We start from the raw sequence: 23,666 nt of genomic DNA, 5'->3' as shown, positions 1-23,666 counted from the left end.
GCATCGATCACACACCGAGGCTTAAATGTTGAATCTTGATGACGTGACACGGGGAGATAAAGCAGAATCAGGACAGATGATCTTACAGCTTCAGCTTCAAAAAGGAAATTTGAAATTCAACCACATGGCTGGGGATCTGAGTATGAAGCTCTACTGTACGGGTCGACCGTTGAGTTTCAGGTGATGTTTCCACGCCGAAAGGTCAAAGAGCCGTCCAACGCCGTGCTGCTGCTTGATGCCTTTGGTGTTTAAAGGGGTGAGGTCAACCAGAGAGGGTGCACAGCCTCACTAACCCCCTTCCTTGAAACAAGCTCAAAGAGAAAGTGGTAATTGTGTGGTGAAGGGTGGGGGTCACACCAGTCAGGGTGTATGAGGTCCACCGGGGTCAGGGAGGCGGCTTCAGACCAAAGGGCTTCCTGATAGGAAATAAACCTGAACTCATTTTCAAACTTCTGTTCCATCCTTTAACCAGGCGGTGACAAACACTTTCTGAAAACTGTTCTCAATGCTCTTGATGTTGGATCGTCATCTGAGCCTGGAGGGTGCAGCTGCAGGTCTAGTGTTGCCCCCACCATGGCTGGGGACGTCTGACAGGACAGAAACCCACCCAGCATTGATTACCAGCTAATTATAGGCTAAGGAAGTGGCAGCTTGTTTGTTTCTGGGTTGCTGAGGAATACATTTGCACTTCACGGAGAGTTCATGAGCCATCATGTGTGAATTCCGCTGAGCACTTAGTGTTATCGTTTCTATCTCACTCTGCGAGGAGCTCACAGGAGTTCTCTGTTCTCTGTTTCCTCACTTTATTCCACCACCCTCTGTTTTCACAGCCTCTGTGGGTGGTGCCTCCTGAAGCCCTCGTTCACACCCCGTGCAGAGATTTGAATAAACATATGTTGCGTTAATTATGAACCAATGCAGTGGCGGGCCTGCGACAGGAAGGCGTTCTTCAGGAGCCACTTCTAATGAGAGCATTTGCATGGTTATTATGAGGGATGCTGTCGCTCCCAAACACCTGCTCCTCCGCACCGCCTCGCTAACACACCCACACCCGGGCTTCATCACTTTTCTACCATGGGCCTTCAATAAATCCATCAATGCCTCAGCAGTTGTCTTCTGTGTGCTATAACTCAACATTACGTACAACATATAAATAGCAGAATGTTAAATTTACAGGCTAAAGAGTCTGTTGCCATAAAAGATACTTAATGTGGTACAGTCAGATACTGGGAATGTCTTTTTCTCTAATGCCTAAAAGTGCACAGAAAATCTCAGGATGTTATTGAATGAATGTGTTAGCTTTTTTAAATATTCCTACAGTGCTGATGTTTTAAATGTTGTGCCTCTATATTTGAATGTAACAAGACGTACAGCCTGATTTCTAAAAAAACAGATTTTTGAGTTCTGTGTTTACGGAGGTTGGAAGTTTGATTAAGATATCAGGGACTGATGAGTCGTTTTGTGTTGTTAGTGATAAATCTCTCTCGTCTCTCTGTGATGATGATAAAGTCATATTTTTTTTATTTCCCTGCTTGTCATAAGCGCCAAACTGCTGTTTGACTGGAATAAGTGCTACGGCTCAGTTGATTTGTGAACTCTGTGTCAGGCATGTCATGCCCACCCACGTCGGCTTAATGTCAAGATGAGGATATTTATGGCCGGGCAGTTATGCACCTAACAGGGACAGTTGACTTAAAACATGAGCGTGGAGGATAACAGCTAAAAAAGACATAAAAACACTAAAGAAATGAGCACTTTGCAGATACAGAGAGGTCTCATTGCAGACATTTCGATAATAGGAAGGGGATATCAACTGCACGCTTACATAAGCCTGACATGGTGACGTGGTCAACATTGTGGTCATGACTCGCAGCAAAATGTTGCCTCCTCAGATTTCAAATGGGGGACTTGGTGGGTCTTTCTGCTGCAGATTCAGCAGGAACAAGTTGTAAACTGGCGTCAACCTGCTTCAAGGGTCCAGCATACTTCAGACCAACTCCTGAGCAACGTCTCTTCCATGAGGAGGGAAAAGTGTTTATATCAGATGGTTAAAATTATAGAAAACGTTGTGGGTTAACAAAGACGTGAGAAAACATGCTAATGAGGCAGAGAAGAAGAGGAAGCCAGAAGCGGAGGGGGGCTTTGAACACTTCTCCTGCAACACAGTCCCTCCCCAAGCTACACAACAAAGTCAAGAGGATGGTGAATTTCCTCATTTACACATACAGCAGCTACAGAGCGACATTCATCGTCAGCATTCATTAGCCGCTGGGGGCACTTTATTATAAACACCAGATTAACACCAGGTAGTCTTCTTCTTCCACTTTCGTATCCAACACTTGATTTGAGGCGCACAGAGGCCTTTAGTGTCTGCCAGGAATCCAAAGCATCGTTAACGATGGGAGTTATGGTGTAATTCCCACAATCTAATAATCACCGTCAACTCTTCCTCTTCACAAAACCTCATCTCTTTTAACGGGTCGGCGCAGTGATACTGTTAATGAAGACATGTTGAGACATCTGCTGATGTGCTCATCACGTCTAAATCTGTCGGCCCACAGAAGCAGTGTTGAAGCCGGCCACACTTGTTTTAACTGCATTCTTTTACAACCATCAAGGTTTTATATCAGCGTCCAGTTTCAGAGCACTTCCTCCTCTCATGTCTGTGAGCATGAGGGATATTAAAACTCGCTATTTATAACTCCCGTTGGCCAACATTGGCTTACGTACAAAAAAAGGCAGCAGAAGAATTTCGATATGTGATAAATCATAAGATCAGATGTGTGCTTCGATTGAAGAGATGGACGATCCTGCTGCCCTCTGTGGATGAACGCCACCTGACCTGCTAGTAACACATCCAGGAGCAAATGAAAGCTGATTGTGCCTCGCAAGGTGATGGCCTGGGGGCTCCGACCGGAAGCGGGAAGAGAAAGTGGCAACCCCAAGGCCTGGAGGTGGAGGGGGTGGAGGGGGCGGGGGCAGGATGGACACGCCTGGCTGGCCGTGTTGTCGCCCGTGCTGCGGCCCCTCTCGCCACCCGTGTCAACACTGATGACTTCAGCCGGTGTCCTTGTGAGCTCACCTTGCTGGAAGAGACACAGGAAGTGGGATTAGAGCGGTGACAGTGTCGAGGTGGATAACTGTGTCATACCTGCACTGGAGGGAGGGGGGTGGTCATCAAAGCGTGTGCACTCACATGCGCATGCAGCTGCTAATACATAAAGGGTTTATCTCCCTCAGCTGTGTTTACGGAGCAGATCCTCCGTCCAGGCTGCTGACCGCTGAAAGGCCTCAGAGGGCAGAGGACGTGTCCGTCTCACCGAACTCAAACACTTTCATCCACACTGGGGTCAAATGGTGTGTGATTGGCCACGAAGCGCATGACATCACGAAGACACGCTCTGACAATCACAGCAAGCGTTTGTGGAAGTGCACTTTGCATACAGTGACTGGTACTGAAACCTTACCTAACACACACTGAGCTGTTCTGCACCCACAAATGTCACCTTGTTCAGAGAAAGAACAGCTCAACCTTATAAATCTGGTCTTGCGTAGTCCAGGTCTGGGTCTGAGTCTGGGTCCAGCTCTTTTTCTCTGTCATGGCTGTGGGATGTGAAATTGTGTCCTTCAGCTGCCGAGAGATTTAAGAAACAGGTCCAAATTCCCCAGAAAAAAAAAAAAATCCAGCCATGACTAAAATGTATATTCTTTCATTTTACTGTATTAACACTACATGCTGTCATTCTGATTATATCTGAATATCCACATATGGGGGGTTAACCCTTTTTAATTGGCTACTAAATAATTTATTTATTTTTTTTACATCACAAATAATCACTTGAAGCACTTGATGTAGAAAAATTATTTTAGAAAAGTTTCAGCTTTCTTTCTGAAAGCCAAATTTAAAAATTACATTTATTTTATTTGGCAAGATTTCTTTTATAGCTCTCTTAACAGTGACAACGTTTAAGCAGAATAAGATGATAATGTAATTAACACTTGGCTGGCACGGTGGCTTTGTTTCTGCTGCAGAGGCGTTTTAAGGTTTTTGAGCTGCTTCGTGATTCAGATGGAAAATATAAAATCAGGTTCAAATCTGGTGGATGATTCAACATCTCAGCTCGTTTATGGTAAGAAAGGAGTCAATAAATGAGTGAACAACCGTCTTTCATAGAATTGGCGCAATCGACTTCAATTAAAATAAATCACGTTTTTGTTTTTTTGTTTTGTTTGCTTTTTGAGCGAAATTAAAGTGAAATCCACCAATCAGTGAAAGAGGAGGAAATAAATTACATTTATTTTCCCATAATATTTAATTTAAAGGATTCGAAGAAAATGTTTTAAAGACTCTGAAGTTATTATTTTGCTGTTAAATTATAAAGTGAATTTAAAGTAGCAGACAACGTGTGAACCAGGTGATGTAGATAACTAATTATTAAACTAGTCCGTGATCGTTAGTTTTAATTGCACATTTGTCTTTCATTTAAATTCAGTATTAATTATTCATTACCCTTTAATGGAAATGCAAAATATATATATATATGTATTTATTTTTGTTGTAGTTTTTATTATTCTACAATATTTTTAATTATCGACATTTAAAATTCCTTCTTAAATACATGAAAAGCTGTTTGCATAATGTTAAAGAGTAGTGTGTGTGTGTCTGTGTGTGTGTGTGTGTGTGTGTGTGTGTGTTTTGCACGGGGACCCGCCCCTTTAATATCTGGGGCCAATCACGTCCCGCAGCTGATCAGACACACCTCCAAAAGATGACCACAATCTAAATGTATATATCTTAGTTTGGAGGAATCCGTCTGAGCCAGAGGTGGGGGGTCAAAAAAGACAGTCAGACAGACAGTCAGACAGACAGACAGACAGACAGACAGACAGACGGTTATCTGCCCAGGCCATAAAGAAAGTTTAAAGAGCCGGAGTCTCTTGAGATTGACCGAGCCAGACTCCACATGAGAGTCGGTGATGTCAGAGAGCTGAGCCGTGAGAGAGGACAGCACTTCAGACTGGAGTTTTGATTTTGTTTTGTGTTTGTTGTTTTTCATTGCACATGCTCCTGTTTGGCTGGACGCGGCAGCGGAGCCTTATGCCATTACGCACAGACCTGGAGCGGGGCTGCAGATGGGCGGCATAGGTGGAAACCTCTACCTCAGCATGTTGAATGGGGCTGAAACGCAAACTTTCGGAAAGAGCGCCGACATCAGCAGTCACCTCCACCGCGGCGGGAAGGATCTAGCCGACTTCAAAATGGGGATTCAGGACGCGAGGTTTTACTACCCGGACCCGGTCCAAGGCGGCCAGGACGCCCTGGCTCTGCCGCACCACTCGGAGCAGGTGGTGGGGGGGTACGGAGCGCAGCCCGGCCGCTTTTACGCGCAGACACTCAGCAGCTGCCCGTACGGCGGCGTGCGCTCCCCGCCGAGGAGCGCGGCCGGGCAGGGCTACATCCCGGCGGCGGGGGACGGCTTCCCCACGGCCGGGAAAGACGTGTACTGCCCGTCCACGGAGAATTACCCGGCGGGCTTCCAGCACGGCTACCAGCGGCCGCCCCTCTACCCCCTACCTGGGCTACAGGTGAGCGGGAAGACTCAGGCTCTGCTCAATAACTACCCGCTGTGGGCCAAGTTCCACAAGTTCCAAACCGAGATGATAATCACCAAACAGGGGAGGTAAGTGTGACAGAGCAGCCCGGAGCTCCTCTCTCTTTTCTCCACCTTTCTGAGTGCAGGTGGAGCAGCTTGTTGCCGGCTCTGCTCAGATTTTGGCTGAAAAAAGGCAGCGCCAATTACGCAGCGCTGCGCTTTTGGCTTTCAGACACGCTCCAATTCAGGCTGCTAGTTTGATTATCAGCTGCCACCACATCACAGTGAGCCCTAGAATTAAACTCTAAACTATATATTTTTTTAAGAATGAAATCATTTTATGGCCTTTTTCTGCAGAAATCACCAACACTGATCAGGTGGCAGCTTTGGGTTTTTGGTTCCGGTTGATTCACGATTTTGAATTAATTGAAGTCCATTTCTGCACTTCTTGTTGTTTTTGGTCAAAAAGAATTAAATGAACAAGAAAGTTTCGAAGTTCACCTGATGCTAATTTAAATATGTCTGAATGGGGTTGAATTATAATTTAGGCCTCGTTTAATTCGGCGTAAATAATTTTTTTTATTCCAACCTCCATGTTTGGTTTTCCAAACTTTCAGGCTGTAACAATTTGACCAGATCGAAAGTTGCTTTGAGCAGAAGCAGAAGGAGAAACCAAGATGGAGAAAAGTTCAGCGACAGACTGAAGCTGATGGGAAAACACTTTGACCTCCACAGTTTAACACAGCAGGCGAACCAATAACAGGCAGAGAAGACAAAACTTTACTTTCTCTCCGCGATGGAAGCAGGAGGGGCACAAACCCCCTCAATCAAATTTCCTCCATTTAGTTTCACATATTTTGATCTCTCATTTTTTTTAAATACTAACGATTTTATCAGTGACATTCTTTTTTTATGTGTCTTTTTAAAATGAAGCTCGCTTTTTTGATCATGAAATCTCGGCTTTTTATCTCGAAGTGGCGGCTTTGGAGGCAGATAAAGTGAAACTGTGATATGAGATGGCAGTAAACAACAAAAACAACAATAATAATAATAATAATAATAATAATGTGTAGGTCCTGGCCTGGGATGGGGGTGTTGGGGGGGTGAGATGGGTCACCGAGCATTAGGACTGAGTCATCACAGAAATCCAGCAGCTTGTTGGTTCGACAGAAGGTTTGGGGCTCCGGGTTTCTGCAGATCGGTGGACTCTGATATCTGACTGAGTTCAGCCAAAGCTTTTTACTGAATAAATACATGATAGCATTTAAAATAAGACCCCCTATTTCTAAACCCTTAAAAAGGAGGAGTGGTTTTAGCCATCTGGAGGAATTACTGTAATAACAGAAGAATTCCTATTTTCAGCTGCAGGTTCGGGTCTTTCTCAAATATTCCCTTTGACCTGCTTGGCTTTCTTGATTTTCTGGTTGACTCCTGTGTGGCTACAGCTGCTGTCAGGGTTTTTCTGGGTGCAGTTAGATTACATTTTTTGGAAGTTAGAAATAGTTTGAACACAGTTCCTCAAGTTTTACTTTGAGTTTCCTAAAGCCTTTCACCTTGTTGCTCCATCTGTGCAGTAACCTATGATTATTATAAATGTCACACCGAGCGTTGGTTGGTGAGGGAATTTTAGCAAAAACAGAGAAAGTTTCAGGTGGTTTGTTGCAACTTTTGTGTTTGTATTGTGTTTCTTGTAATTTTTCTGTGTGTGTGTGTGTGTGTGTGTGTGTGTGTGCGTGACATAACCAGCCCCGCTATATTCCTGACATGAAACAAAAATAATATTAACTGTATTTTTTAAAACACACTTTTTTGTCTACTTTCAAAGCAAAGGCAAGTCAACACACAAAAACACACACCTGTTAGATTTTCCCTCATAGCTGTGCAAATACTACCCACAATAATAGCATGATCGGTGTAATGGGTGCAGAGGTGTTATACCTCCACTTGCAACAAAAAAGCATATTTTCATGCTGCATAAAAACCACAAACCTCATATTACAAAAATTTGAAATCCTCCCAGTGAAAATGTGTTTTTGTTTGTTTTTTTTTTCCTTTATCTCTTGTCCTTCCCCAATAATGCAATAATCACATACGGCAGTAAGAGATAAAGGCACATCATGATACAGACTTCTTTGCAAAATAACAAAAACTCCCTGCAAGATTTTGAGTTGAGAAGAGCAACAGCAGCCCAAAAAAAAAATTTTTTTTGTTTTTTTTTTTTTTTATTATTTACAATATCAGAGGTTATATCCTTCTTAAATTTTCATCCCGGGTTCAGACTGCCACGGTAATTTTGCAGTGTTTTTCGAGGGAAGTCTGAGGGTCTGCAATGTTCATCAAAACCCCAGTTTCTGGTGGAGTCAGGGTGAAAGACGCTGCGGAGTGGAGTAAAGAGCAGGGTCAAACACCACTGAGCCTTCAGATGGCCACGCTGAGAAGCTGAGGCATCTTTGAAGTTCAGGAAGTCAGAGAGCAGATTCTCTCTCTTTTTTTATGCTTTCTTCAGTCTGCACTAGATGTTGGCTGCACTGCCTGACAGATCTCTCAGAAGTTTTGCTCATGTACCACACCTGGGCTTTGAAATCTGGAGACATTTTCATGGGTCTGCAGCAAAAGAGAGTTGGGGGTGGGTGGGTGAATTCATTTACTCTTCTCACGAACTAAATTCAGATCACCACAGTAGATGATGCTCCCTCAGCTGCACGGTCTATGCCTGACTCGGAGGCAGAGGTCGACGAGGCCGAGGTGCAGCAACATTTGGAGTTGTCCAATTAAAAAAACAAAAAAACAAAAAACGACAGATTCTAAATAACGTGATTTTATGGTTTAGTAATAATAGAAGAAAAAGTGAAGTGAGTCAAAGTGAGAGGAGAGAGAAAAGTTTTCTCCTTATTAATTTGTTTGACCATTGATCCTCCAGCTGGTTTCCAGTTAGAGACTTCAGATATGAGTCAACACAATAAAGTTTTCCCTACGGTGGTTTTCAGGTTTTCAAGCTTCACCAAGGGACTTTTTTTCTGGAAATTATAAATTAAATATAGATTGATGGATGCCAAATTACAAGTTCCCCCGTACCCCACCGCACCCCTCCCCCTCCCCAAAATAAAAAAGCCCAGGCTAGCACAAAGTGTCTCTAAGTTTATAAATTCATTGAATGACCAACCTTTTTTCCAGAGTTGGTATGGCACATTTTGGAAATGATCACTTCACATTACCAAGGAAATAAGAGTGGGTGTCATCTCTGCCATACAGTTTCAGTACAGTGATGTCAAACATGGCTTTCATCATCATGTTCAGGAGCCATTTATTTCATCAGTTAGCGTTAGAACATGTAGTTTATAGGAGTGTTTGGCCATCTTCTGCATTCCTTCTCTTTCTCTCTGTCTTTCTGTCTGTCTAAAAGCAGAAGTGCAACTATTTCAAGGTTTTGGCAGTATGACCTGTCACTTCCTGTTCAGCTGTTTATGTGCACCGATACAGCTTTTCGCAGAAACATCTAGTGCCAATATTTTTCAGAGAGCTAAAGACGGGCTTCCTCTAACCACGTTATCACCTCCACTAATAACTCAGCGGTGAATTCTACAATCTTTTGAGCCCCAACGAGGGGCCTACGCTGCCCCCACCCATTTCTTTTTTCAATGGTGTTTCTCCATTTTGGTTTACGAGGGTGTTAATATAAAAACAAGCTGCTGATTAGATACCAAATACTGAAAATGTGGTATGACGTGAGTTTTTAGTAGTAACAAATTTCATTAAAAAAAAAACTAATTATAATAAATTTAGCAAGTGTGTGTTTATTAAAGCTTCACACATCTTTTGAGTTGGTGCCAATGAGCTTCAATGGCTCCAAAAAAAGAAGCTGCTGCACTGCAGCTAAAAATAGTCTCAATGAAAAACTCTTATTTTCATTTGAGTGAAATTCACTAGAAACTACAGTGCTACCTGGTGTAGATAATTACAGCTTCTATTTTTAAATGAATACATATCTTTATGACCAATTGTGAGGATTTGAATCTTCATCAAAGGAACTAAATGACTTGAGTTGGTTGATTTTGATCAGGTTTGATGATGCTAATAAAAATACAGGCCAACGTCAGCCTTATCCAATATGAGGCATGAAACAGTCAGAGATGACACTCCAATAGAGGAAGGAACCTTCAGCGTGGTGGCTGAATTTCTCTGATAAGTGCAGAGAGTCGCTGTGCTGAGGACTGCTTGTGTCCGGCAGCAGCTGTAGACTGGCATGTTTTCGTCACAGATGATCAAGCCGCACACGCGGTGACAAAAACTGGACCTGAACTCCTGTCCGGATGAATCAGCGGGTGCGCTCATGTAGAAAAGTCTCCCTCCCTGGTGAATGTACAGCTCGTCTCCTCATCTTCAGCCTCCGCTTCGCATCCCCAGGACAAACCCTCCCTCCCGTCACTCCACCCTCTGCTCTTTCCCTTTCCCCACTCTCTAACCTCCATTTCCCCCCGCGGTTTCCCCTCCTGCACTCTCTGTCTACCAAAACCCAACCCCCTCTTCTTCTTCCCCCAACATTCACTCAGTTTATTTTGATGTTTTTTCTCTCTCTCTCTCTCTCTTTTAAATGTCACCACCACCAGTACTGCCTCTGTATTACTGGTTGGTTCACCACACTTTGTCTGTTTTGGAAAAATAAACTCCAGTTATGAGTATTCATGTGCGTATATACCTGGATCAGGCTGACGGGAGCACCAGCCATTTGTGGTTATTGTCAAGTTTTCCACTGAATCAGAGTGGCACGCTGGCAGGTTGGTTAGGGAGTGTGTCTGCTAGCTGCAGAGCTGTCGGTTTGATTCCCACTGGTGTCCAAGCAGGTCCACGGATCTGTCCTCCAGCCTACCGTAAAATCATCTGTGAAGAAACAGCAGACACTTCAGTTCTCATCGTGAGTGTCAAGTAAAAATAAAATAATATATCTGTCAGCCTGTAGTCTGAAATGGCACCACATGGCTGTCGCCACACGCTCGATTCATGCACGCCAACATTTGTTTTGTGTTTTTCAGCTTCTCGCCATGAACTCAAACTGCCGCCCCCACATGCAAATACCTCTGTGTTGTGTTTTCTATGGTTTCCCCCTTTGCAAAGTACTGATTTCCTATAAAAGCCTAAGTATAAGTGAATCGACAATATCAGTGGAGCAAAAATTAAAACAACTCATCTAATTTGTAGATTGCTATGGCAGAGTGTAGGTGGGTTCAGTCAGTGAGCTGAAGAGCAGAGTTTCTGTTTTCACTTGTATTAAACGCAGCAGTGGAAGAGGAGCCCTGTCACCTGTTCTCTGCAGGCCGCTAAAGAGCTGCTGCCACGATTGTGTTTCATGCACTACTGTGATTGATTGTTGAACTGAACTCAATGTGTAGCCAAAAAGACCCAACTGAGACCAACCAGTGAAGGGTTTTGTCTTACCAATGAAGGGCAAGGAAGTGTGTGTGTGTGTGTGTGTGTGTGCTCAATGAACAACCATAAAGACACATCATCTTAAAATGGAGAAAAAATTTGTGAATGTGACGCATCCATTTTTGCAGAAATAACAACTGTGATACATACAAAAAATAGAATTGTAATTGTCCTTAATCTGAAAAGTTTTTAATGTATAGCTTTGGTAAAATAAGAGCAAAGCATTCTATTATCATCAATACGTTTATCGGTGATTTTCCTTTTAGTATTCATTATTTCCAAAGAATGACATCTGTGGTTTTTAACCCCATTTACTCAAACAGGACCAGTGGGGACTATTTTCAACTGCAGGTTAATACACATGTGACCCAGTATGGTTTCTTTATCCTGGGAATTTTTTATTCTTTTCTTTCTTTTAATTTTTTATAATTTATTCTAATAGTAACAGTAAGAATGAAACATGAAGGTCAAGGAGAAAGTGGGAGGAAGACAGCAGCAAAGAGCTGACGGTTTAATGGATTATTATTTTTTACTTATTTCACTGGATATATTACGATAAAGCTCTGAAAAATAAGATCTATTCATTGTAGGAAACATTTACCCATCAGATCAATGACTAATTTTACAATTTCTTGATGATGAACAAATATAGAGACTTTTCTTTTCAGCAGCACCTAAACGAAAAAAAAAAAAACTATATTAAATATTTGGCCAAATTTAAATACAGTCTGGAAGTATCTCACTAAACAAGGGAAGAAGCACCGCATTAGATTACAGACATGTCAGTCAACTCTTAGATCTTCAAGAGTCGGTCAATGTGTACTATAAACGCAGACTAAATTTGTTATAATGAAGGGACTGATTTATGTCCAATTTTTACAGCTGCAGCTTCATGACCTTATTGTTTTTCACTGGCGCCTTTTTACTGTATAAACACACACATTCATAAATACTATGAAACAGGGATGCCCTCGCTCCAGTCTGCTGACAGTCCTCCCTTTGTTTTTACACCACTAAATGGCCAAATGACTTCAGGGAGGACACGCTGATTTAAAGTGAGATGAATTTCCTGCCAGATGAGGTAACAGTGCTTGTATCTTAAAACAAAACTGCACATTTGTATTCCTCGTCTCTGAAGATGCTTTGTCAGACCATCTTATCTCATGTGCAAAGACATCAGGGTGTCAGTGCATTTACAGCAATGATGAAACAATAGATCTTATCGTTTTTGTTTCCCTCCACACCAAACACATTTCATAAAAGAAAGAAAACAGCATTTCTTATAACAAAGGAGTTTTTTTTCTAGTATCAAGTCAAACGTGAACAATGACTAATATAAGCCACTGTATTACCATCTCTGTGCATCTCATCTCCCTTTTCTCATTTGTTAGGAAATTTGGGCAAACCCCTGTTAGAAATAAACTAAAAAAAAAAAAAAGGTCATGAATTTTGAAATGAAGTGGGTGTTGAGTTCAAAGGTCAAAGGTGATAACCTGATTTATTTACAAACCAATGACCCACAATAGAAAAGGCATTGATCGGTGCGTTTAAGGCCTGTCGGACGTTTCGTCTTCTTTCCCATTATCAGTCTCCTGTCTGCTGCAGTCCGTAGCAGCTGTTATCTTAAGACTACACCTAAAAACCGATTGTTTGATTTTTAAAACGTGTCTCTTCTGCTCTCTTTAGGAGATTCCCAGCCCCCCCTAAAAAAAACAAAACAAAACAAAACAACGCAGACTTTTTGGAAATGGTTGTGAAAACAACATGAACGACGAATTAAAAGTGACACTGACCTTGTTTGTGTCGCTGTTGTGGAGTTGAATTCTTCCACGTTAACGTTGAAACTTCCTCGTTGTCTTCGTTTTTCTAAATTTGAGTCAAAGAAATTTATTACAACGAAACAATCGCGGAGACAAACAGCTTCCTGTTTATAACGGCCGGCGCATGCTCAGTGCACCCGTGTACGTAGCCTACCTTAGCCTAGCTTAAGCTAGCCTAGCTTAGCCAGCTAGCTCCCTATAATACATAACTTATTTTTTGGCATTTTAATGTTTGTGGACGTTATTTAGTCAGTTTTTTTTAGATTAGACTTTAAAACATCTCCGTGTTTTGATTGTTCGCTATTAGCTGTCGCCAAAACATAATTTTTAAATTTTTATTCTTCCATATTTGTGCAGAATCCAAACTGGGGTTGTGTTGTCTTAAACATGATGACAACAAAGTCCTGACAAACCTCACAGTCGCAAGCACATGAAGCAGTATAAAAATGTCAATAAAATAATAACAATAAAATAAATAAAATAACAACCATCATGTAATGTCAAATAAAAAAATATCAAGATGCACATTCTTGACAATTAAATGAACAGTTGTATGAAATGGCCATTTGTTCTACTCACGTAGATAAAAAATGCAATAACGTTCCATTCAAACACAGTTTGATGCTGCTTTGTGTTGATTATAATGTAAAATGGGAATTACCCTGCAGGGTTAGCAGCACACACTGTAAGTGTTTCTGTCAGTATTACGTGCATTCTTGATATTTAGCATATGCATCACTATCCCAGTGTGTGTTTCCTATTTTGCTTCTCAGTGCTCAGGTCTTATTGTTAGTTTAACTCATCCTCTGCCCGTCTCCTCCCAGTCACCCCGTCTCTCCGAGGCCTTCTCTGATCAAAATGAGTTCATGTATGTAAAGCTCCTGCAATCAGGAGCAGCTTCTGGAGCATCTTTTATTAACAGCAGCATTAAACATTCACCTACATACCCCCACACTCTTTTACTCAGCTGGTGAGAAAGCAGAAAGAGTCATGAGCTCCAAATTTGAATCACCTCCGTGCTGTACCACAAAGATCGTGGCCCTTAAATAGCTACTCACTTATTTTATCTCATTTACAGCAGGACAAACTGCACAGATGGAGTTAGGTGAGTAAAGCGAGAGCGCTGTGATGAATATGTCGAACTAGGTTTTGTCAGCTTTTGCAGAAATTTGGGATTTCTTTCAAGACCTTGTGTTTGAAAAATACTGAATGCAAATTAAATACTTCATGTGAGTCAGGTCCCCACGGTAGAAATCCTACATGCATTTCATTTTTTTACTTTTCTTTCTACATTTTTAAAGTTTCAGGATCCTTTACCTTTACCTTAAAATGTCTTTTCATTTTAGCCAGTGGTGGAATAAAATGTAAATATAGCTATAAATATCCAAAATAACTAAGTCTGATTGAATGTTATGTTTCTGCTGTTGTTCTTGTTGTGTGGTTTTCCAGGAGGATGTTCCCCTTTCTGAGCTTCAATATCAGCGTGCTCGAGCCCTCTGCTCATTATAACGTCTATGTGGACGTGGTTCTGGCAGACCAGCACCACTGGAGGTACCAGGGAGGCAAGTGGGTCCAGTGTGGGAAAGCAGAGGGCAACATGCCAGGTACGATAAAACTCACAGTTTTGGTTTTATTCTGACACAAACTGCGTTCATCTGATAACCAAAAGTGATTATGGCTTTCTGTTGTGAAAGCTGCCACAGATATGGTTTCATCAAAAAGTACAGATTCATTATTGAGAAAGTTTAGACAGCAGTTTCAAATCTAATTCTTTTAGTGTTATTTAAATCAGCGGTCCCCAACCCCCGGGCCGCGGACCAGTACCGGTCCGTGGGTCTTTTGAACCGGGCCGCGCAGAAAGAATAAATAACATACATTATTTATGTTTTATTTATTATCTGAATCTGAGCTATGTTTTATTTTGAAAAATGACCGGATTCTCTCCGTTACATCCGTCTATGACTCACTCTTGAGCTTGTCTCGGTCACGTGATATGTTACTGCTAAAATTAAACCCACAAGCTAGCGAAATGATTAAAAAAGGATAGTTTCTTTGTGAGGGGGAAAAGGCCCAGTGAGGAGACAGAAGAAGAGCCTGTGACTTCCATGAAAAAGAAAGCTGCATTTAGGTTCGGGGTCAGGGGTCAGAGAGGATGTTACGATGACGCTGCTAATAAAGTTGCATACGAGTGCACAGCGGATTCACGTTTATTATGACATTTAGAAAATAGCACGGTTTTTATGCCGATCGTATCATTTTATTTTGTTGCATTTATACGCCACACCTTAAAGGCTGGTCCGTGGAAATATTGTCTGACATTAAACCGGTCCGTGGCACAAAAAAGGTTGGGGACCGCTGGTTTAAATGATTATTGCTGTTTGTATTTGAAAACATCACATCAATTCTACACAAAACTTTTCCCCAAACATCGTAGTTTTTGGTTCCAGGTTTCATCGGCGGCCATAAATGGAAAAAATAAATAAACACAACCTCACATTTCTTTCTGTGGTCAATTCAGGCACAAAGTATATGATCTAAACCTCAACTTCACTTCTGGTCAGCCAGTCAGCTAGGTCTTCTGCGTGCATGTGAAATGGAGGATCTTGAGGAAGTGGTTTCTTTAGCAATATTGTAGCAGACCTACATGCAAACAGTAGGGAAACCAAGACATGTGTGATGACAAGCCTTCTGAGAGGTTTCTGTGGACTATCTGATACTTTAGTTAGCGCTCTGCTGCTGTTTACTCTGCAGGGAGAGTGTCGGTGGGTGCCATGTTATTAAATCTACTTTAAAGTCCTACAAATTATGAGCTACATTCATTTTATCTTACATTAAGATCCCTGCCCTCAAATTACTGCAACTTTTATCTCAGATGTTCAGACGTGATAAAGATCAGGTGGCTGGTGTAAAATATGAATTTTAATGTCAGCATCTTATACTCTGTGTGTGCTTTTTCAAATGAGATGATTTGGGTGTTTTTTCTTTTTGGAATTTAGAACCGCCTTATAGCAGCTGTCTCATAAAAAAAAAAAAAACTTTTCCAGATAGAAGTGAAACTGTTTTCTATTTCTTACATTTAGTTTTTTTCAGCCAATGAGAAGACAGATTATTTTGTTTCAGCCTTCTCCTTAAAGCTTTTTAGAAGGGCAATATCAGATTCTTTTGAACTTTACAGAAACTGCATGATTCTCATATATTGTGCACTTCAAGTGTTTTTTAACTTAGCATTGATCTAATTAGTCACCAAATTCATGCCAATGACTGTTTGGATTTATCAGAAATCTGATTTTCTTTTCACCTGTCTCCATCCATCCTCTCCTCCTCCTTCATTCATTCATTCATTCATTAATTATTTCTTCCTGTTCACACCTCAGGGAAAAAAAAAAAAAAAAAAAGAAAAACACAATTGCAAGTCAACCAAGACGACATTTTGTGTGTGATTGATGATAGACAAACCACAATTTTATAAATGAAAGAAAGTGCAAAGTGTTGTCACACATGTGCCAGGTGTTGTGGAAAGGAGATTCTTGGTGCACTACAGCTGTGGAAATTGTGGTGAAACAGCTTCACTCAATTAGATTTAATATTGCACTTATGTGGTATGCACATATAAGGTTAGCAGGTCATTGTGGTAAATGCTGTGAAAAATCATGGCGCTGAGATTGTATCCTGCAATAAGAATGCATCTAAGATAAAAGGGATGGAAACAATATCATCTCTGTTTACAGAAATGAGATCTCGATTTCAACCAAAATCTATTCCTTTAGGTAAAGGTGACTGAAATGTGGCTTTTATATCCAACTTATTGAACTGAGTCAACCACACAGAGGTAAATTATTTCTGAAATGAACACGACAAACGTAGCTATCTATACGACAAGATGAACGTTTCTTAATAAATATTTATATTTATTGCACTGCCCATACTGGTTGCCCTGAGAGGGGGAGGATTAAGTTTCATGGCATCCATTATTGTGAATTGAAATATATTTAGTTCATCCTGTTTTTATCTTCATGGCTGACGCTGGGACTGCAGCTTGATAAAGTGACAGAAAGCAGAAATCAGAATGTATTTTTTCACAGTGACAGGGAATATTTTAACACTCTGAACGTCATTTACCATCTGGAGGGATCACAGATGTACATGCGGCTCATAATTTGCTTTGGCGTGTGCAGGGAACAGGATGTACATGCACCCCGACTCCCCCAACACAGGAGCTCACTGGATGAGACAAGAGGTGTCATTCAGCAAACTCAAACTCACCAACAACAAGGGAAGCACCAACAACGTGGCTCAGGTACGACCCTTTTTCCTGCTCGCCACCTTTTAGTCATCAGAGTCTGTTTGACTGTATCTGCGTGTTCTACATTTAGCGGATGAACGAACTAATTCTGTTATTCCAACAACAAAACACAGACATCATGTAGTAGCTTCAATTATAAACAAGTCCAAATCCTTCCATCCAACTTTCCCTCTGATTATCTCCAGATGATCGTCCTGCAGTCGCTCCACAAGTACCAGCCTCGGCTCCACATCGTGGAGGTGAAGGAGGACGGCTCGGAGGACCCCTTCCTCTCATCCAAAGCTCAGACCTTCATCTTCCCTGAGACTCAGTTCATCGCCGTCACGGCTTATCAGAACGCAGATGTGAGTCACCTCGATCGCAACGAACAATGGGCGGCCTCGGCCCGTTCTTCGTGCTCATCCTGTTTCAGAAAACCTGCACGACAACACCTCCATCACCTTCTGTGACACCGTCACAAAAGGTCAAGGATTTATGTCGCAGCTGTGTTTCAGATAGAAGCTCTGTTTTATTCACGCAGGCATCAAAAATGCATCCACACTAATTTACATTCCTATAAGCAGCTCTAAGTGTTAGCATGTGCTCAAATGAGTCTGCTCACCTCAGCTGACCTGAATTACTGCCTCCCCCCTCCTCATCCTCCAGAGTGTGCTCTATATCTTCCTCAGCTCCTCCAATAAGCCTACATTGTGTGGCTCCCAAACCAAAAGAGGAAGCTGCACGTTATCCTCATGAATTATTCGCCTCTTGTTGTTCGTGTGCGGTCGCTCACTACTTGTGTTCTTCCTGTGTCTACCCTCCTCTTATTCCCTGCACAGATCACTCAGCTGAAAATAGACCATAACCCCTTCGCTAAAGGTTTCCGGGACAACTATGACACGTGAGTACATTTCTGTTTTAACAGCGTTTGTAAAAGAGAAATTATAGTGAATCCTGTAAATATTCAGATCAGTGTTTATACTTTTTCTAATAGAATGGCTGCAGGCCGTGCTGAAGTTCTCAGCAGTGCAGGGTGTGAGGGGCTGTGCGATGTTTGATAGATAGTTTGAGGTTTAGGCAGGAAATAACACCTTCTTTATTTTCCTTTTCTTCTCACACTCTCTTCTCTTCTCCTCCTCCTACCAAGGCTGTACGCTCCTCCTGACTCTGATCGGCTCACCCCCTCCCCTACAGAGAGCCAGCAGCTGCTGCCGGGGAGCTGCTATCCCCAGGGCTACCTCTCTGAGCAGTACATGAGCCCGCTGCCCCAGAGCCGCTTCTATGGCCGCGAGCCCATCGGCATGGGCCAGCAGCACAAAGACCTGTCCTCCAGCCCCAGCCCCCACAGCCGCTGGTACCTGCCCCCTCAGCAGGGCGTGGCCCCCAACCGGCTCGACTTCCCTTCCTCCTTTGAGGGGGACTTCTCTGGAAACGGCTTCTATAAGCCCTTTCCCTTGCAGACGTCCGCTCACCATGCCCTCAGCTACTACCAAGACCACCCTTTTGCCTCCACTAGCGTGTCCGTGTCCGGAGCCACCTCAGCAGGCTGGAGCACCAGCCGCCCCACCCCTCAGTACCTCAGTCACCCCAGCAAACCGGGCCCGAGTCTTGGCTGGCTTAGACCCATATCGTCTTCTTCCTCCTCCTCGTCCTCTTCCACGTCACCTGGGAACCCCAGGCTGCTCCCCCACTCGCTCCTGGAGCCGCTGCAGCCGGCCCTGCTGCAGGACAAGGCCAAAGACACTGTGGGGGCGGTGGGGGAGGACCCCTGGCTCGAACCCCCGTCTGTGAAATCAGCAGACTCTGCAGACTCAGGCTTGTTCGAGGGCAACGTGGGGGACAACAAGAAGAGGAGAGTGTCGCCGTACACGTCCAGCACTGAAAACTCCCCACCCCCCCGCAGTGGAGACATATGTGAGAAGGACAGCAACAGCAATGCAGACTACTACGGCTATTACACCCACTGAAGACCTCACACATCGCCGCAGTTGCCGCCATCTCTCGCGGCGTCTTCCCACACCGCCCTCATAGACACACAAAGGTCTGTCCAGTCAGGTTCAGATGCAGCAGAAATGTACCAGAAGTGTCAAACGATTACAGGAGGAACTCTTAAGGTTTCTGTCAAACTTACGGTTGAACTGGAGTGGATGTGACTGGGACGCTGCCCCGGAGTCACATAAACACCCAACAGACACACGGACCTGTGACTGAAGTCTTTGAAACATCTGGAGATTTGGGGAGGAAAAAAAAAAAAAAGCAAAGATAAACATCTGCATATCTGCTAGCTGACAGACGCCTGCAGGGATTGTCTGTTCTTTCTGCATCAAACGCTCTCTCTGTCTCTTTTCCTCTGTGTCGTCTCTGTCTGTCTCTTCCTCGCACAATCTCTAAATATGCTCACCTTCATTTGAGCTTTTTTCACGGCCTGCCCTCTTGATCCAGCCCGAGTCATCTGCAGAAGACCTGCTCGGTGCAGAGGCCAGAGCGGCTCAGCGAACTCATGTCAGGGGGGTTAGGAGAGCTTAGCAAGCACATGCTCCGAAGTGAGGCTGCTAATCTGCCTCATCTGTTCATTTCAGTGTGTCACAGCAGAAACACCGAATCTGTACAACCAGAGGCAAAATTGGTTTCTAGGAAATCCTGATGTGGCGTTCGAGTTTACATTTCCAAAAACACGCTGCCTGGCTGCTGTCAAAGAAATGCTGGCTGATATGATTAAATCAAAAGGTTTCAGTGGTTGACGGATAAATAAATGTCTGACAGAAAGAAAATATCTTCTATCTTAATTCCATTCCTTGAATGGATTTCACTAAAACCAATTAGAGAATTGAATAATTGTTTTAGTCACTTGAAGCTGGTTGCAGTGTCTCAGGTCTTGGGCCAGAGGAGGAATTACAATTCTTAATATAATAATAATGATTCTCTCCATTTACTGACATATCACAGACAAAATTACGAGATTAAATCATCAGATGAATAAATTATATAAATATTCAGCAGTTATCTAATGACAAAAAAGTTTTCAATCACGTCATGGTCTTCAGTATCATCCGATGGATGACCTTTGACCTGCTGGGGCTGATATTGGTCTGGGATTTCATCAGAGTCCACCAGCAGCGACGTTAAGGGGTTGGGTGGTGTGTTGGAAGTGCTGCCTGCCTTTGACTGTAGCCAGATGAGTAAAGATGGAGCCCCATGGGGGCCCTCTGGTGGCCGACCTTCTCTGCTTTGGATTTAAATGCTTTTAGCTGCCGGTGGTTTCACATCAAAATAAAATAAAATAAAAAACCAACAGTTTGCAGTTGTTTGAAAATGAAAAATGCATTCGCCGTAAGTGCAACCAAACTTGGTGCAATTTTAATATCTTTAATTTAGAGATAGTTGTGATGCTTGCTGCCAGCTCCACATTGACTGTTCTGATCGATCAGGCCTCGGCTACTATCAGTCGATTTTAAAAACGCTTCTGTCACTACACACAAATAAAACCCCGGATCAGTCAGAACACTGACATGGTGCAAATGGAAAACTCAATCTTACTAATCTTACTCTTCTCAATGCTCTGCCGTGCAACGTCTTAGCCTCGCTTGTTTGAATGATATAAAAGGATGTAAACGGTTTTTGGTCGATGAGTGAACTGATCCTGAATGTGCTCCGTTACAGCAGCAGAGCCGCAGCACTAAAAGTGGGTCAGTGGGTGCAGCCACATGAAGCTGCAGGTAAACAGACGAGACTCCGTCACCCTCAGACCACCAGAACAGGAATCACAAAGTGACCAGACAGCCACTCTGCCCCCCCCCAACCACAACCCCCCCATCCCCGTCTGCTGGCCTATCATTTGGTGACACTGGTTGACAGAGGCCCGGCTCTCAGCCTGGTGACAGAAATGAAGACTGAGGCTGCAGTCGGCGCTGATCAGAGATCTGCTCCTCAGTCCTCCCCAGGTGTGCTAATGGCCTCGGACATCACTGGGGGAGGGGGGGGGGCAAGGAAAAGCAGTTTTTTGTTTTTTGTTTTAACTTCAGAAGAGATGAAATGACTTCTCTTTCGTGAGCTGATGAAAAGTGTCCATTCTGTATATACTGTTTTATATTTACTATCTTCTGATGCTTAATTTGAGAGAATAATGTGTGTGTGTGTGTGTGTGTGGGGGGGGGGGTTATCTTAGCTTAGCATAAAGACTGCAAACAAGGTGGAACAGGTGGAAGCCTACCAGTATGAAGGAAAACAACCCTTCTTAAAAGTACAAATTGTCATTTTACTGTTTAGATTTTAAAAGAATTAGAGTCCTGAGTTTGTTGGAACCGGACGAACTCAGATGAAATGATTTAAATTAACTTTGTCCATATTATTCAGCTCTCTGCATCTAAGCAGATTTTCCAAAATGCATATTCCCACACAGCAGTAAAGACGAAATGGAAAAAATCAAAGCACATCCAAGATCTGCATTTTGAAAACTTCAGGATGTCTGGAATACTTTAGGGACCAGACGCAACTTCAGGCTCAGCTGAATCAAAAATGGCAAAGTTAAAGACAATAAAACTTTAGATAATGAAAGAATTCACATCCTGGCCGAGTGGAGGCATCAACAAACCAGCATTTAGAGCTGAGTTTATACTAATATGAATTTCAGTTTCACCTTTTGTTTTTGGTGTTTGGTCACTTCTCTAGAAGGATTTATTTCTTTATATTTCTAAAACCTTTGGTCCTGTTGGCCTTATTTCACACGTTGACACTCAGTTTAAGACTTTAAGCTCCTATCTGAGCTGATTTTGTGATGAAGCGTTCTATAAAGACTGGGACTTAAACTGGATCCACTGGAAAGTTAAGATCATCACAGACATGATGCATATAGATGTAAAAAACAACAACAAAACAAAACAACTTCTCTTCTGCAAAACCTGATCTTCACAGTGATGTTGATGCAAAAAGGACAAACTGTGTGACAGTTCAGCCCTCGACCTCAGCATTTAAGTAATAAAATGAAATGAGGATAAAGTGTAAATTTTATTCTGAGTGGAGAAGTGAAACAGGATGAAAAAAATATGTATGTTGCTTGTGTAACATTTCCAAACGTTGTACAGTTTCATGTTTATGATGAGAGAAAGGTGTACCTTAAGGTGTAAAATGGGCAATTCTTGTTTCAAGTGCAATTAATAGACAGAAAATTAGTTTAGAAATGATGACTGAATTTAAAAACACCTGCGGACGATGTCAGATATTCACTGTTCGTGCTTTGGTGTCCGAGGTTTCACATCAAACAGCTTTCACGCCTCAGGAATGACCCCTGCTGGAAAACTCAGCTGTTAACCCCCCATTTCCCATAATCCTGTGTTTCCCTTCAGCGGGAGATGAAGACTGTGAGCATGGAGAGATTTTACTGTAGTAAAGTAAATAAGAGGAGAAGAGGACGGTTTTGTTTTGTTTTTTTGTGTGGTCCATGTGAACTGTCTGTGTCAAGGGAGCAATAATCCTCCTTTGACTCCTTCATTGAGAGTTCAGAGGGGGACACTTATTTATTAAAGGTGACTTCAGTGTGAGTGTTGTTGTTGTTTTTTTAATTATTATTATAAAATTAAAGCTTACACAAATCTCTGCCGTTTTTGTTGTGTTTTAAGTGGGAAGGTTTATATGTAATTTCATCTGCCGGGCGCAGATCTAATAAATTCATTTTCACTCAGAGTAAAAACACAGTTGCATTATTGACAGTAAATACGGTATTTTCATGTCTCCAACCAGCTGGATATCCTTTTTACTATATTAATGAAGTAAAAATACAATATAATATCTTTCCTCTTCTTTTAAATATGTATCTATAGTGTTGGTAAATGTTATTTTAAGGTTTTGTTACATGTTCACAAAAAGAATCAAATAAAAAACATTAAAACACGACGTCCGTTCACAACAGCCAAAGTATTCAGACAGATACTGTCTTGAAATGTTTCCTCCTTTCGGTCGATCATCTTCAGCATCATACTGTACTTTACATCAGTACTGGGATCTCATCACAGACTCATATTTGTAATTATCAGGTGAAATAAAGAATCCTTGGAGCATGAACTTATTTGGGTTTATGCTTCATGCAGAGTTCAGGCTGCTGTCATCAGCATCATCACCATAAATCTGGTTCTCTGTCTCCTTGGGGTTTTATGATCTGTTCAAGCAGAAACATTTTCTGGCTGAAGTTTCTCAAATCTGACGATTTGATCTTCTTCTTTGGTGCACATGAATCTGAATGAAATGAAAAGACCCGGCCAGGTCTGGATCAGTGGCTTCGGTACATTAATACAGTAATCTGTCGGATCCGATCTGACTAAGATAACAGACCTCTGTCTACCCCGACAGGAAAACTTCAGACGAGTTTTCAACTGTTCATCTCAGAGTCAGCCAGTAAAGAGAACAAAGATACATAAGCTGGGTGATCTAAGAGCTCCAGGTAGCTCCACAGCTGACCTCCATGAGCCAGTCATGAGGAGCGCTCTGCAGCACCTTCTCCACTCTGCCCCTTCGTCTGAGCGGTTCATATATGCTGCTCAGAACGTCCAGCGC

General features: G+C 42.5%; 1 protein-coding gene across 1 annotated transcript; it reads left to right on the top strand.

The window, feature by feature from the left end:
* The first annotated feature begins 4,838 nt into the window (after positions 1-4,838).
* Positions 4,839-22,657, top strand: tbx21 (T-box transcription factor 21). The gene is made up of 6 exons (XM_029527994.1): positions 4,839-5,681; positions 14,288-14,442; positions 17,014-17,135; positions 17,327-17,485; positions 17,960-18,021; positions 18,268-22,657. The coding sequence occupies exons 1-6, from the start codon at positions 5,134-5,136 to the stop codon at positions 19,085-19,087; spliced, it is 1,866 nt and encodes a 621-aa protein (XP_029383854.1). The 5' UTR covers positions 4,839-5,133; the 3' UTR covers positions 19,088-22,657.
* The last annotated feature ends 1,009 nt before the right edge of the window (positions 22,658-23,666 follow it).

The sequence above is a fragment of the Echeneis naucrates genome, chromosome 19 (assembly GCF_900963305.1).
Source record: "Echeneis naucrates chromosome 19, fEcheNa1.1, whole genome shotgun sequence".
Taxonomy (NCBI): Eukaryota; Metazoa; Chordata; class Actinopteri; order Carangiformes; family Echeneidae; genus Echeneis; species Echeneis naucrates.
This window is presented reverse-complemented; position numbering and strand designations above follow the sequence as displayed.